We start from the raw sequence: 17,230 nt of genomic DNA on the forward strand, positions 1-17,230 counted from the left end.
GTGAAAGAAAAATTAGAGTTAATGTTTAAGATTTCCAACACTTTTTTTCCATATTGATGGATATCTAAAAGACTGAAATTGTTGTTATACAAGGTCTATTTTCATATACTTAAGTAAAATATGCAGATGCATTGAAATTCCTACTTGCCACAGCCACAAAGGAACATAAGATACAACATTGTATAAATTAAATAACCATAATACACCATAAGACAGAAAAGGAGAGAATAAAAGTGATATAAATAAATGATAGATAAATAAATATTCATAGTTGCAGTCAGTGCAAAATAATATGATGTTTCAATAATGCAAACAGATCTTTTGGTGGTCTGGAAGCAGTTTATGGTTAGGGGGAGGTTCATGAACCTGATAGCTGTTGGAAAAATAAATTGTTCTTGAACCTAAAGCTGTTGGTCTTCAGGCTGACGTACCTACTGCCTGAAAAAAAATAGGTACAGCACAGTACAGCTCTTCCTGATGACAAGTCTGTGCTGCCCCAATTATACCCATGTGACCAATGAACCTATTAATCCGTATGTCTTTGCAGCATTGAAGGAAACACCCAGAGGAAACCCATGCAGACACAAGGAAAACATACAAAATTTACAGACAGCACCGGATTTAGCACCATATTGACGTTAAACTAATCACTCTGCTATCCATGCCATTTCATAAAGGAATCACTTTGATACTGGCTTCCCTTCTTGAGGCAGCACCTCAAAAAGACATCTTCAATGAATGGGAAGTCTTCTGTGTCATGTGCACTGGGTTTGCAAACCAGGCTGTTATCCAACCAGTTAGAATACTTTCCAGTGTACGTGTAAAAGTTCAATAGATTATTTGATGACATGTCAAATATCCTGAGACTTCTTAGAATGTAGAGGTGTTGGTGTGCCTTCTTCACAGCTGCTTCAATGTTCTGGCTTCAGCAGAGGTCCTCCAATGTGTGGGCTCCTGGGAACTTGAAGGTTTAACTCTCTCCACAGCCGACCCACCAACTGAATACAGGTGTGATCCATCAGCCTCCCACTTAAATTCCACGAGAAGCTTCTTGGTCTTGTTGATGTTGAGAGCAAGATTGTTCCTGGATTTCTTGATTGAAAGACCACAATCTGTCTGGGTTGACTGCAAAACCTCAAGTGCCATCACACTGAGGACTGCCACATCTCAAAGGTGTGTGCTCAGCCCGCTACTAACTCACTTCTGCACTGCCAGGCTTAACTTCAATAGAATCAAGTTTGCAGATGACACAACAGTAGTTGGTCTCATCGGCAACAATGATGAATCAGTTTGCAAAGAGGAGGTTGAAAGGCAGTAGTGATGCAAAAGCAACAACCTGAGTCTCATTGTGGACAAGCCAAAGAAGATGACTGTGGACTTTGGGAGGACAAAGGACCACTCCCCGTTATCTATCAATGGCTCCATTGTAGAGAGAGGGGAGCACAAAGTTCCTTAGCATTCATTTAAAGGATGACCTACCCTGGATCCATAACACCTACACTTCCCAAGGAGGTTGAGGAGAGTAAGGCAACCGGCCACCATCCTAAAAAAAATTCTTCAGCAGCTCAGAAGACTATCCTGGCTGGCTCAATCATAGCATGGTGTGGGAGCTGCAAAGCATCAGATCACAGGTTAGTACAGAGGGTGATTAAAATTGCTTAGAAGATTACTGGGATCTCCCTTCCCTCTTTCAATATCTTTAGAGTGTGGTGCTGAAAGAGGGTTGAGGGAATCATTGAGGACCCTTACCATCCAGCCCACAGTATCGTTGAGATACTATCTTCAAGGAAGAGGTACAGAAACATAAAAACAAGGACTGCCAGGCAGGAAAACAGCTTATCCCCGCAGTAGTGAGACAGATGAACAATCCCAGAAACCTGTAAATTATTTTTAATTATTTTGGATCACTATGTTTACGTATTGTTTGCATGTAGGGTGTACTGTGTATCTGAGTGTGTGTGCACCAAGATCCAGAAATACAATATTTCGTCGGGTTTTATATGTATTGTAAATGTACAGTGAGATGATAATAAATTTGAACTATCCAGCCAAATCAACCGTACAGGAGATAGAGGAACAATAAAACAAAATTGGGTGGTGTAGTGTTCCAGCAAGTCAGAGAGTGCAAGTAAACTGCAGAGTATCGAGGAATATTCAGTTAAAACCAGTGCAAAGGCATCTTCTTTTGCAAGTGAAAAATTCATTTAAGAGTCTGATAACAGCAGGTGAGAAACCGTTCATGCATTGGAAGTTCATGTTCCAAGTTCATATATCTTCTGCCAATGTAAAGTGGGAGAAGCTTTCCTGAGACAGTGGGAGGAAAAGACAGAATCAATGGATGGGACACTTGTTTGCGTGATGGCCTGAGCTGTATTTGCAACATTCTAACATTTCTTGCTGTCTTGGGCAGAGCTGTTCCCATCCCAAGCTGTGTACTATTATGAGGATACTTTCTATGGTACCCTGTAAAAGTTGGTAAGAGACTTTGGGATATGTGAATTTTTTTAGCTTCTGAGAAAATAGAGCTGTTGGTCTGCTTACTTAGTTGAAGTTTTGATGTGGTTGGAACAAGTCAAGTTGTTGGTGACATTTCATCCTAAGAACGTGGTTTTCCACCTGCTCCACCTCAACATGGGTGCTCTCCGCCCGTTTCCTGCACCATGTACCGCTGTACTGAGAGCACCTTAGGACTGCTGATCAGGTTTTTCCCTGTTATTGAGAGGGAGTGTCTCGCCCACAGACCAAATTTCTGGTAGACCTTTGTGATCTGCTCTGACTAATTTTTGTTGAACGCTTCAACTCCCCCAAATGAGATCCCCAACACCTCAGGTAATCAGGTCTGACTGTGAAGGGGATGGTGGACAAGTCAGACTGGCTATCAAAGATGACTTCAATAAAAGAGCATTGTCTCACTCTTCTTCCATTTTATCCTGGCACCTGATGCAGACTCAAAATGGTCACAGATGTTGATCAGTCCATAGACCAATTGTGTGACCAAACAGAAAAAAGCAATGTTGAATATGTACAGGGAAGCCTTGATCTAAGTGCCTGCACTCCTTGGCAACATTATTCCTCTTGTGCCTTCATCCTTTCTTATAGATTCAGCAAAGGACTCTATGCAGCACACAAATAAGGCTGAAGAGAGTGATTCCAGACTTGATAGGGAAGCTATCCATTTCCCATCCATTGATTTGGACAACAATTTGGATTGTCTGTGTGGAATAGTTTAATCCAATTTCACATTCCTTCTCCAAAGCCCATTTTGGAAATCATGTCCATTATGTATGTGTGAGATATCTGGTCAAAAGCCTTCTCCTGGTCTCAGCTAACCAGGGAGTTGTCCACCCCCTGTCCTGCATATAGGTAATGGTGGTAATGGTAACTCTGAGGAGCGAGGGTGTCAGAGATTTTCCTCCCTGGAACCATGCAGACTTGGTGGATCATCTGCCCCATAGCAGACTTAACTCCATTGGCGATGGACAGGATTTGGTAGTCAATATTCAACAATGATATGGGTCTCCAATTCCTGATATCTTCCTTCTCATCCTTCTGTTTGAAGATGAGGGTCATGATGTCCCATCTTAGAGAGTGACATGATGCCTGTCCAGAGCATAACATTGTATATTTCCAGCAGGTTCAGGCTTACACAGTCCCACAGAGCCATGTACATCTCATCTGGTAAGTCGTCACTTCTGGGAGTTTTACTCGATTCCAAAGGAACAGTTCATCAGTTTTCCCCAGGGGTAATTAGCTGGTCTAGACTCAACTGCTTGCTGTCATCTAAGACCTCCGTGATAGAGGACAGGAAATTTTGGGAGGCCATTCTGCTGTATCCTTAGTGAGATACAGTTTCTCTTAAAAAGATTGATCTGCTGATGCTCTTTGCCCATTTGCGAGGATGTGACTGAGCCATCCTCTTCCACAAGACTGAATTACAGAACTCCCTCTGTGAACCTTTTGGAAGAAGCAGCGTGGGCACATCTCATCCTGGTCGCCAATTTCTTCCATAAGGCTTTTTGGGTTTTCTTTCTTTTCTTCACCATCTGCTATTTTTCCTCCACAGCTCCCTTCTCCATCAACCCTGCTTGCTTTCACTTTGTGGCTGGGGTTTGAGGGTTGGAGGTAGGTGTGCTCTGGGTCTCTATCATGTCTCTTGTCACAGACATGGTTGAGGGGTTGTTGACGTCGCTGGGGGTAATGATCTTGGCAGTTTCCCCTCATATTGCCTGTGGGTAGGTGGCTACCCATTTTGGGGAGCCTCTGTATAGGTGGCCCACTTCCCCACACAAGTTGTAGCACTTGCTGCACATTCCTTGCCATTCTAGTGGCCTCCCTGCTTGCAGATGACTGCACTACATTGTGCCACCAAATCCTAGGCTGTCTAGCATAGACCAACTATCCACGGCTCCCTCTAATGACAAACACCAAAGGGAGGAGGAATGACGGCCTTTTTGCTGTCCTCCTATCCATGTCACCTCTGGTCTCTTGTGCTCCTCCTCCTGCTCCTTCTTCCCCTCCTCCCCCCACCTTTTTACTCAGGCACTTCCTGTTTTTTTTTTCCCTTATATCTAGATGAAGGGCTCAGGCCCAAGACATTGGTTATACATCTTTGCTTCCTATGGGCACTGTGGGACCTATTGAGTTCTCCAGCATTTTTGTGCATTAACTCCTTTCAACAAATGTTTTGCCAGAATTTACAAGTAAGGGAGAAACAAAGTTTGCATTGTGACATTTTTCTATTTTAAGTTGTACATTGCTGCCATTATTACTTTTAAGTTTCAATCTTTGGGTACTTGTTTTTTCAACATTGCACTTGTTTTGTTATAACTTCAAACATTCTTTCTGAGTTCTCAACAGAAGAATGATGAGAATTTCTCAATTATTTCTTTACCATCTATTCTTTAGTTTAATACTATGCCCCCAAATAGCTTGGTGTGTTTGATATTTAAAAATTTTTTTAAACTGCAGAAGTTTAGAATCTGCAATAAATACAGAAAATGGAAGTACACAGCGGATTAAGCAGATCAGATGCAAATTCAAAGCACAGTGTGGCATTCAATTAGTCAAAATAGAAGCAGTTTGCAAGACTGACACCTGGAATGGTACAAGTGAACATCATGTCCTGCTGTTCAGAAGAGAGAGAGGTAATTGATTGAAACATTCATATCTTGAAAGATTTTGATAGGGTGGGCATAGAGAGGTTGCTTCCTCTACTGGGAGTATCTTAACTTCAGATCACTATTAAAATAAGGGACCACCTATTCAAGAAAGGGGCAAGGAATCTCAGGGTTGTATGTGATGTCATTTATGTACTTTGACAATAAATCTGAAACTAAGGTGAAATTCTGCTTCAGAAAGTCAATGCTTTGGAACACTGTTCCTCATGAAATGGTGAAAACAGACTTGAAATTTCTTTTTGGCAGATTTAGATATATTTTTGATAAGCAAGTGATGAAACATTACTGAGATAGGTCCCAGACCTGAATAGTTAACTGGTTCTCTTTCCAGAGATGCTGTCTGGACTGCTGGGTTTATAGTATTGTGTTTTAATTTTGAAATAGTATACCATTTAAAACTCCTCTACAACTCATGAAACAAAATATTCAAAACAGAACAAAGATATTTATAGTAAGAAAAAAAAGCATAAATGCCTGATATTTTAAACTTTCATTTGTTTCCCTTGATCAGAGTGGAAAAGTCTGTAAAATAGGAAAGTTGATGGAGCATCAATAAATCATTGATAACAACTTCAAGACCTGGAAATAAATTAGATACATGCATAAAAATATTAATAACTTGAATGGCAATACAGTTAGCTTGCTTAGTAAGTTTGCAATGACACCAAAATTGTGAAAAAGGTTATCTAAGATTACAACAGGATCAAGATGAACTGGGAAAATGAGCCACAGAATGGCAGCTCAAATTTAACTCGGACAAGTGCAAGCCCAAGGGACTGCTGCAGAACAGGGAGACTTGGGGTACAGGTATGTAACTCCATGAAAGTGACAACAGAAGTAGACTGGATGGTGAAGAAGCCACTTGGCATGTTTGCATTTAGTATCCAGGGCATTCAGCATAGGAGCAGGGACATGATATTACAAATGGACAAGATGTTAGTGAGACCATACTTGGGAGTATTGCACACAGTCCTGGTCATTCAGCATAGAAAGACATCATTATATCATTAAGCAAGAAAGGGTACAGAAAAGATACACAAAAATATTACAGGGACTGGTCGGCTTCAATTATAAGTCTGGGACATTTCTCCTTGGTGCATATAAAACTGAAGTAGGACTTTATAGAAGTATATAAAATCATGAAGGATAAGATAAATAATCGCAGTTTTTTTCCTTACGTACAGGAATCCAAAACAAGAGGACAGATTTAAGATGAGAGGGAAAAGATTTAAAAGAAACCTGAGAAATAACTTTTTCACACAAACAGCTCTGGGTGTATGAAACAAGGAGCCACAGGAATGGTTGAGGAGGGTACATTTAAAAGACATTTAGAGAGATACAAAAGTAGAAAAGCTTTAGATGGATATGGGCTGAATGCAGGCAAATGGACCTTGCTTTGCTGACACAAACAAGTTGGGCCAAATGTCCTTTTCTGTGCTGTACAACTCTATTAAAGTCCTAATGTTGATGTCTATTTCTTGGTTTAATTTTTTCAAAGCTAACAGTCTCACCAATAGTATAACTGCTAAACTTGGAATTATATTTGCTACAAAAATTATTATTTTTTATACCCTAAAAACAAAAGTGGTGGAAGAACTCAGCAGGTCTCACAGCATCCACAAGAGACAAGGATATACAACTGACATTTCGGACCACAGCCAGGCCTGGGCCCTTCTTCACACCTTGAAGAAGGGCTCAATCCTGACAAGTCAGTTGTACATCTTTGCCTCCTATGGACGCTGCGAGACCTGTTGAGTTCTTCCAGCACTTCTGTATTTTTACTACAATCACAGCTTCTGCAGACTTTCACTTTAGATTATCTTACATTGTTCCAAATAGTAAATTGGCATTGCTAAAACACGTCACCAGATATATCAGAGATTTCTCAAAATAAGAAATCTAATGATCATTTGTTCACTGAAAATCCCACCAACAACAATGTACTTGTTATGGCAAAAAAAAAGAATTATTTTCAGCTGCAAATAATGCCATCTTCAATATTACAAATCGGGAAGCATAAAGATCCATAAATTTTTATAAAGTTAAATTGTTCTTTAATGCATCAGAGTTACAGTTTAGTTAAATTTGATCTGAATGGATCTTATTAACTTCTGATTCAGAGCCAAAAGTTCTGTACCAACACCAAATTGCCATACATAGTTACATACTGCTTTAAAATCAGTTTTAAAATATGTTTGGAACTCAATCAAGCAGAGATATTTTTCAGAAGGACTTCTAACCATAGGAAGCAAGTGTACATACTGTACATCATTGAAAAAGTAAATTCAAATTGAATGTTCTTCCATAAAGGACATACCTCTATGAATTCTGGAGTCAGTCAAAGGTTGATGCATCCAAAAATTGATGGCAGACCTCTCTCTGCACAACAGTCTGTTTAACCTTTCAGCTAATCCTCCCCTGAAGATGATAAAAATAATTTAAAGTTAGATTTATCCTGAAATTGTACAAATTTCATGTAGAATACATTATGTCTAAATCAAACATATTAAGCCCACAGAACAATGATGTAATGTTTGAAATGTTATAAATAGATGTCATTCTGACAGCTCTCATATGCACTTGGAGGTGGAGAAGAAGAAGGGGGAAATCAAATAAATTGTGTAAAGTAGAATGACGTCTGACAGTTGTCAATGTCAACCTAACAAATTGAACAGAAAGAGTTCTTCAAAGCAGTCACATAATCAGTGTTAGTTTTGACCAAAGTAGAAAAGATCACAATATGAGCACCAAATGCAATACATTAAACTGGAAGAAGTGAAAATGAATTGTTGCTTCAACTGAAAGGATTCCTCTCACTTTATTCCCCAGAGATAATAGGAAGGTACAAGTGCAGGTGTGCTATCTCCCATATATTCATGGGAAATCTTCACTGGATATGCAGAGCAGTCTTTGTCTCAATCCTATTTAGTCCCCCTCCCTCATCTCTTTTACTGGTACCTTGATGACTTTAATTCGTATTTAGTATGGGATTCTTAAACTTTTCACTACCTTTGTTGCCAATTTCCACTCTGCTCTTGCTTTCATATCGTCAGTATCCCTTCCCTCTCTTAATATCTCTATCTTCATCTCACAGCATGATCAGCAATCAAGGTTCCTTTTATTGTCACCTAATAATACATTATGCAACATACATGATATACTTTAACTTTTGCCTGCCAAAAAGCCCATAAAGAATTGCCATTAGTCTTGCCCGGCACTCCTTACAGTACCAGATCAAGAGAAGCAAGGGAGCTCCTTCAGAGTTACTGGGTGTCCGTGAATTCTCCTCTAGTGCTCCCACAGCCTATGCAGCCGCAGGCACCTGTTCAATTTGTCAGCAATCTCTAGATCCAAACTTCCAATACAATCAGAAAGCTTTCAGTGCCTGAGGCCATTCGGGAGACCTTCTTGCCCTCAGCATCCTCACGAATCTTGGCTCGGATACCTGGTTCCCATTAGCTTGTGTCCAGCTTGCCTGCAGCCCATGTAGGTCCATCAACCGCTGAACCCTGTTGGTCTTCTGCCGTGGTCACCATCCTGTAGGGTTCTTCAGCTGCTGAGCTCCTCATTAGTCCGCTGTCATGTTCACTGCCCTGTAGGGTCATCTCCCATCCTTCTCCTTCTCCTGTTGCCCTGTGCCAGTCTGCAATCCCTCATGGCCGCTGCCAAGCACAGGCGCCTAACAGTTGCAGGATTTTATTTCTAAACACTGTCAGCTCCTTTTGTCAGTGTTTATACTGTATGGAGCCGCAGGACTGGTGGTCAAAACCATTAGAGCAGCATTGTGTCTCCGTTCTCCGGGGCCCAAACCAGTGGCAGCGTTGCCACTTACTTCCACAAATATCCTTACACCTCCCCATTGTTTATTATTCTATTCTCCTAGTTTCTCCATCATTACTGCTTTGATAATGAAGTTTATGACACTATTGTTTCTAAGATGTCTTCCTTTCTGTTGACTATGATTTTTTCCTCTAACATAGTTGAAGGGTCTCACAGCCACATTTCTTCTATTTCCTACATGTGTTTGCCTCGCAAACAGGAGAGGGAATCAGAATTTATTGTTATGAACATGACATGAAATCCATGTAGCAGCATTACAGTGCAAATATTGCTACAAAATAATTTAAAAATAAATACATTTTAAAATAAATATATTAGTGCAAAACAAGAGAAGAGAAAATGAGGTTGTCTTTGTGGTTCATTGTCCATTCAGAAACATGATGGTAGAGGAAAAGGAGCTGTTTGTCTTCAAGCTCTTGTACCTTCTTCCTGATGTTAGCAATGTGAAGATGACATGGACTGGGTGGTGAGGGTCCTTGAGGATAGGGGCTGCTTTTTTAAGACACAGCCACTTGTAGATGTCCTCAGTGGAGTGAAGACTGGTGCCCATGATGGTGCTGGCCTAGTTCACAACTCTCTGCAGTCTTTTCCTGTCCTGTGCATTGTCATCTCCACACCGGACAGTGATGCAACAAGTCAGAACGCTCTCCACAGTAAACCTGTCGAGATTTGCAAGTCTTTTGTAACGTACCAAATCTCCTCAAAGTGCTCACAAAGTATAGCCACGGGCGAGCCTTCTTCATTATTGTATCTACATGGAGGCCCCAGGACACATCTTCAGAGACGATTACACCCAGGAATTTGAAGTTCTTAACCCTTTCCACTTCTGACAGCTTGATGAGGACTGATTCACGTTCTTCTGATTTCCCCCTTCTGGTCCACAACAGCTCATTAGTTTTGCTGAAGTTGAGTGAAAGGTTGTTGTGACACCACTCAACTAGTTGATATATTTACCTCCTGTACGCTTCCTCATTGCTGTCTGTGATTCTGCCGACAACTGTAGAGTTATCAGCAAATTTGTAGATAGCATTTGAATTGTGCTCAGCCACACAATCATGGGCATAGAGTGAGCAGAGCAGTGGGCCAAGCATGCATTCTTGAGGGGCGCCTGTGTTGAATGTCAGTGAGGAGGATACATTGTTTCCAATTCATACTGACAGTGGTCTTCCAATGAGGAAGTCAAGGATCTAGTTGAAGAGGCAGGTGCATAGGCCAAGCTTTTAGAGCTTGTTGACCAGCATTTAGGGCATGTTGGTGTTGAAAGCTGAGCTATAGTTGATGAAGAGAAGACTGATGTACATTTCTATTGGGTTCCTTTGTCCTCATATTTCATCTCATCAAACTTTGTTTAATAGATTCTCCATTACTTCTGGCATGTTCATGTTAATTCATCATGAGATATATCCTCCTCTCCCATTACCATTCAAAATACACTGATCTACTCTTCCATGCCCAAGAAATAGAATGGTATGGAAGGTTAGTCCACAGTGGATAGGGGGCCAATTAGCCAACTGAATATAAAGTTGGCTTTGTGATAGAAATCAGAGAATGGATGTATAGGGCAGTTTTTCATAATGAAAGACCATAACCATTATCTCAGAACAAGGATGTCTGTGGCAAGGCAAGTTTGCTAAAGAGAAGAAAGTTAAAGAGTGCTGCAGTGAAGAAGGTTAACTGGGTTTGCAATGCGATCTAGACCAGATGGGGAGCTGGGTTCAGGAATGGCAGATGCAGTTCAACTCAGAGAAGTGTGAAGTGCTGCATTTGAATAAATTGAATGAGGGCAGGACTTATTCTGTTAATGACAGTGTCCTAAAGAGTGTCATGAAGCAGACACAAGGTGTGTGGGTACATGTTTTTTTTAAAGATGGCAATACAGGTAGACAGAGTAGTGAAGAGAGCATTTGAGTTGCCTTCATTGGCCAGAACACATGTTGGGAAGTTATACAGGATTTCAACATGAGGCTACAGTTGGAATATTGTGCGTAGATTTGGATATTATAAAATTGGAAAGGGTATAGAAGAGGTTTACGAAGACGTTGCCAGGCGTAAGTATGTGAGTTATCATGAGAGACTGGATAAAAGATGCTCATTTTCCTAAGAATGTAGGAGGCTGAAGGGAAACCTTTTTGAGGTCTATAAAATAATGAGGGGCATAGATAAAGTGAATAGAGAATATCTGTTTCCCAGTGTAGAAGCATCTATCATAAGAGGCTATAACTATGTTGACGTGGATGGGATTTAGAAGGGGCACGAGGGGGGCAGTTCTACACTAAGAGGATAATGGGCATATGGAAAGAGCTGCCTGGCAAAGTCATGGAGGTAGATACATTAGCTACCTTCAAGATGAGAGGGGATTGGAGAGGTAAGTGGGACTACAGCAGGAGGGCACATTGATTAACTTGAACAAGTTGGGCCTGTTTGTGTGTTGTAAGATTTATGACTCAAAATGCTCCTCTTCTCATGGCACTTTGCCATGCAGCCTCAGGAGATGCCATACATTCCCTTTCACTCTTTCCTTCTCACCAGCCAAGAACTAAACAGTCTTTCCTGGTGAAACAGCAATTTACTTGCATTTAGTTTAATTTAAAGTACAGTATTACATTTGGTGCACACAATATGGTTCCTCCCACCCCTGCAAGTGGAGAAACAAAAAAAAAATTGAGTAACCATTTCACAAAACATCTCTGTTCAGACTGCGAGGGCAAACATGAGGTCCAGTTATGTATGATTTCAATACTCCAGGCCACTCCCATATTAAGATATCTTTGGCCTCTTGTATTGCTTTAACAATTCCCAACATGAATAGCATCTCAAACGCTAACTAGCCATGTCAGCCCTTAGGACTTAATATTTAATTTCAATAAAAGTCACCACCCTTTTTGCTTTCACTTTTTCTATTTGTTTCTTTCTTTTCTCTTCTACCTCCAACAGTTATTTTTTGGTGTTATTATCTTGACAACTTTGATCTTATACCCAATCACAGACATTCTCTTTGTTAGCTCCTCCTTGCCCCCACTCCACAACTTCATATTCTTGTCATGTAACTCTTTTGGTTCTGATGAAGAGAATTTGACTTAAAACACTAACTTTGTTTTCCCCCCACTGATGATGTTTGAACAGCTGAGATATTTCATCATATTGGATAATCAGAAACGATCTATAACTGTAGCCCAACTACTCATGGAGGAGTAAGGTGAAGAAATTAAAATGTTATCGACATGAACAAAAAGCAAGATAATGAGATGTGAGCCTATCAGAGGCCCTTTGCCAAGATCTATCTCAAGATATTTGATCATAGTGAAGTTTGAATGTATGTACATAAATTAAATCAATACACTTTTTCCAAATTATTCATGCTTTTATAATCAGAGTTTAGAACTTTACTCCTGCACATTGTCTGCACTATTAAGTAATCCTGCTTTTGGTGCTCAAATCCTACCAATGAAAAAGTGAATAAATAAAATTTCAGGGTTAAAATATATGGTCAGAGCAAGTATGGAAATGTATAGTTGGGAATGATTTTTCTTACTACCTTATTGTTCTTGCAATTCAGCAAAGACCATTCTGTTTGTACACAATTCCTTTGTAACTCAGTCAAGATTAGCCTGTTTGTACTCAAATATATCCCATCAAGAGCAAAATATAAAGAAACATTCACTCTTACACATTCAAACAAATATGGACAAGCTAAACTATGGCACAAGAACTTAAAGGCAGCATATTCCCATTATGGCACCTGAACAAATACCCATCCCATATTATAGTCAGTCTGAAATTAATTCCATTCCAGTCCAAATTTAGGTTGTGCTGAATGTGGTCAAAGTGAAACACAAAAGTCGGCAGAGACTGCGATGCAGTAATAATACAATAATGCTGAAGGAACTCCACAGGTCTCAAAGTGTCCATAGGATGTAAAGATATACTGTATAACCAATACTTCAGACCCAAGTCCTTCGTCAAGATATGAGTAAAAAGCAAGTAGGTGCCTGAATTAAAAGAGTTGGGAGAAGGAAAGAAAGGGCAGGGGGAAGGTAGGTGGTGTGGTTATTTTCAGCTACAGAATGATATTAATTAGTTAGCTGGACAGAGAAATATCAACTGGAAAATGGTATTCTAAAAAATGGGAAGTGTTATATTTTGAGAAGGCCAATAAAACCTCAGCATACAAGGATCTCTGGAGAGAGTACCACAAGTGGATAAGGTGTCTAAAAGGGTGTTTGAGGTATTTGCCTTCATTGGTCAAGGCACAGAATACAATAATAAGGAGGTTACAATATAGCTACAGGAAACATCAGTTGTGGCACAGATAAAATGTACATCTTAGCTTTGGTTATCTTATTATAGGATGTTGCTGGGAATGAACCATTTCAACTATTAGGAGGGACTAAATCAGGTGGGTTGGTTTTGGAACAAGAAGGCGATGAGGGACATGCTGAGGTAGACAAAGTTATGAGCAGCATAGGTGTTACGAGCCCAAAGGACCCCAAAACCCAGCAGCAATAGACATTCACCATGACAAATGGTTACTTAAAAATTGCTTTTAATGATCTTTAAACATGAAAACAGAATCAATCTTTAACTTAACTCTATTTTTATGAACTTACTTAACCTAATTTAACCCCCTTCTAATTCTAAGCACATGTGTGTATAATGTGTGTTAAGTTTAGAAAAATTCTTTGGTTCACAGTCCCGTCTCACTTCTCATTCTTCCAAGTTCACTGGTTGCAAACAAATCTTATACTGTGCACAGAATTTAACACGTATAAAGTTCACCAGGCTTTGGTGCTCGAAAGGTAAATGGTTATCGCTCAGAAAGGTTCTTGTAGGTTTTGTCGAGAAAGATGTGTGGTTCCAGGATTTCCACAACTGAGGCACCACCATTAGTCACCTCAATGTCTTGCTGATGAAACTTGTCCCAACAGGGTTCTCCAGATAATAACCTCTTACTTTCAGGTTACCAGAGTTCCTTTCTGTTCCTCTTAGTCCAAGAGAAACACTAGACAGCTAATTTTCTCCTCTTGCATGATACACAAGAGTAGGCCATCCTCCACTCTGGAGCTTCTGTTTCAGTTCCAACAAGCTTTTCCTGGCTGGCATCGTTCAGTCTCTCTCTCTCTCTCTCTCTCTGAGATACTGAGACTCGTAAACTGCCAGAGAGCCCGTGTGACTCTCTCTCTCTCTTGCAAAAAACACCTGACCTTCTCAAACAAACAAAAGAAGTCAGTCTTCTGCTTCATCTGTTGTTTTTGGTAAACAAGAACCCATTAGTGACCTTTTTGTGATCACTCCAAAACTCTGCAAATAGCTATCAAGACATCATGTCCCCTGCTTGTTGCTTTAAAGATAAGTTTATTTATTTCCACAGTTTCTATAAAGTCATTCATAATATGAATTCTTCAGTATTTTCAAATAAGATCTGTTTTAAAGTGTGTGTATGTAACCTACTCTATCTTTTCCAATTTATCTCCCAAAAATATTCCTAAAAATTCTGTCATAGAGGTAAAGATGATAGTGAGGTTTTTTTCCCCCTTAATGGATATGTCTTTTCCCAGAGGACACGTGTAAGGTAAGGAGTAGGAGATTTAAAAGGAGATTAGACGAAGAACCTATGTACCTTGTCATTGATTGAAATCTGAAACTCTCAGTTTGAGGGAGTGGTGTTGTCTCTCTTTCTGGCCCAAATTAATTTTTGTGAGTAGTATTCCTCTTAGCACTTGAGACCCAGTGACAGAGAAGAATAATAACTGAGTGCTGGAAAATTGAATTCATATGAATAGATATTTGATTGCCAGTACTGATACAGTCAGCTTAAGGGCTTGTTTCTATGTTAGAAAACTTTGTGAAATTAAATGGACCAAGTGAACAACTAAATGGCAACGAAAATGGGTACAAACCCAAGGAATGTATGACATCTGGACAGAAAAGCTTTAGTGTCAACAATATTTATTCTGAAATCAGTTCTGGATGATTCATTTATTGACTGCTTGGTCAAGCAACATGATGGCATGCTAGCCTTTTAATAGCTGGTATCCTTAACCTGTCACAAGAATTTTAATCACTACAGGTGCCTCACCTTTTATCGGAAATCCTCGGGAACAGACACCTGTCATTGGTCGGAATTTTCCAGATTTTCAAATCAATTTAAAATGGCAGTCCCTTTCAGCAAATGTGTTTTCACAAATAAATAAATAGAATGAAATATAATTTATAAAAAAACTAAAATCGCAAGGGGCACCAGGTGTTAAATTAATTTAGATAAATAAATAAATAAATAATATCTAGTTTTTTATGGTATTTTAAAGTAAAACTTCAAGATTGGCTCAGACATTGCAGACATCTGAAAGTGCAAATGCAGTAAATGCACATAACAGCACAAACATGACGTAAGAATGAACTCTTTTTGAAGACTTCTTCCAGTGTCGTCTGGCATAGGCAATAAGGTTAGCGATCATCCTCCTCTTGTGACTAACATGAAAACCTTCAGTCTTCTCTTGTAGGTTCATTTTCATTGAACATTGTTGACGGCCAAAGTCTATGCCAAGCATGTTCGGCAAATTCATCTATGTAATGTTCAGCTGCATCATAATCTGCAGAAGCTTTTTCACCACAGATTTTAAGATATTTTATACCATGACACTTCAATTTTTGCAGCCAACCATGTGAATATTCACATTCACCCTTAAGGTTCAGTCTTCGTGGAATTTTCAAGTTAGTTTAATTACAAGCAGTCCAGTCAGTGGCATGTGTTCACTTCATTGTTGTTGCACTCACTCAATAAGCACTCAGTCAATATCTATATTTTTTGCCCTTTGCAATGTTTTTCTTTTATTCTTCAGTCTGCGGTCATCACTCTCACTGTAAAACCAACAACTGTTCTGTTTCCTCAAATCATACACGGTGGATGTTCCCACACAATTAGATGACGCACAGATATACTACTATAAAGCTTCAACAATAACTCCACTTTCTACACAATTGATCATGAAAGATGCTTCCTTTTCTGCATTTCACTGCTAGCCATAGGGGATTCTGCAGCTTTCTTTGCCATGTTCATAGGCTTCACAGAGGCTTCAGATTGGTAGTGTCAACTAGGAGAGCGGGTGGCAATGGTGCTTGACAGGGACGGGCTCTTATAAAATAACAATAACTAATTAGCAACGGTGCCCGACAGGGAGTTGCTCTTATAAGGTAATAATCGCACAAATTAGCGCTAAATTTCATCTTTGATGAGCAGATATCATCGACTGAAAAATAGCCCTGATTTTTGGAGGTTACCGGTTTTCAGAATTTTGAAAAAAAGTTAGGCACCTGTATTATCTGCATCCTCCTCTTCAGTGTGTTAAACTGGAATATCTGTGGGATCTATTCAAACCCAAGCATTACTTCCAACTTTAAACTTGTAATCACAAAACCAACTCATACCCACTTCCACACCATAATTTCCCTATCTTAACTCATCTACTGCTGAAATTTTCATCCTATTTTCACTTCCAGAAGTGTTTACTTATACAAGTTCTTGGTCTGCTCCCTATCGCGCATGGTCTAGAAAGCCAAGGTCAAATAAAGTACCACAGTCTGCCTTCTATACCATGGGAATATCCTTATTCATAAGCCCCTTCCTTAGTTTTTAATAGTCTGTAGCAGCTGCTACCACTGGAGAGATTATGCTCAGAGAAGAGATACACGCTACAGGAGTGAATTCAACACTGCTTTATTGTGCTAGCAGCTCTGCTTATAAAGGGCTCAAAAGCCCATTTCTAACATCATCATGCCACCCATCTGGTGGCATTATGATCAGCTTCCTGAGATTGGTTGTTTAGCGCTATCCGAGGAGTGGTCAATCAGTAAACCCCTCTCATTCCCCGATATGGCTGCTTCCCTAGCTCCACCCGTTTGGCTGCTGATGTCCAGCCCATCAGAGTGGGGCGCTGCAGCCGCGTGCTGCTGAGTCAAGCACCGACTTTGAAGTGCGTAGCCCGTCTCGGCCAGCAGTGTAGGCCGTGGGCTCCTGGTGTCAAGTCGCTGTTTCGAGCATGGCGCGGTCGGCAGCTTGCTACAAGTCTATAATTCCTGTCTATTTCTCAAAATTTAAAATTTAAAATTCTTATCAGTGTTCAAAAACCTTCCTCATCTTAATCCACTCACTGGAATTTCCTAGAGCTGAGTCCAAACTTTAACTCACCAAATCTACATACTGTACTTGAAAGACA

At 40.0% G+C, this 17,230-nt stretch overlaps 1 protein-coding gene across 10 annotated transcripts in view; it reads right to left on the bottom strand.

Moving 5' to 3' along the window:
• spidr (scaffold protein involved in DNA repair) overlaps nt 1-17,230 on the bottom strand; it is a 343,155-nt gene that overhangs the window by 237,805 nt on the left and 88,120 nt on the right. For all 10 annotated transcript variants that reach the window (XM_069921553.1, XM_069921551.1, XM_069921559.1 and 7 more), the window contains one exon: nt 7,495-7,595. In XM_069921553.1, the coding sequence (XP_069777654.1) occupies nt 7,495-7,595 (101 nt within the window). The remainder of the gene's footprint in view (nt 1-7,494; nt 7,596-17,230) is intronic.

The sequence above is a fragment of the Narcine bancroftii genome, chromosome 2 (assembly GCF_036971445.1).
Source record: "Narcine bancroftii isolate sNarBan1 chromosome 2, sNarBan1.hap1, whole genome shotgun sequence".
NCBI classification, from domain to species: domain Eukaryota; kingdom Metazoa; phylum Chordata; class Chondrichthyes; order Torpediniformes; family Narcinidae; genus Narcine; species Narcine bancroftii.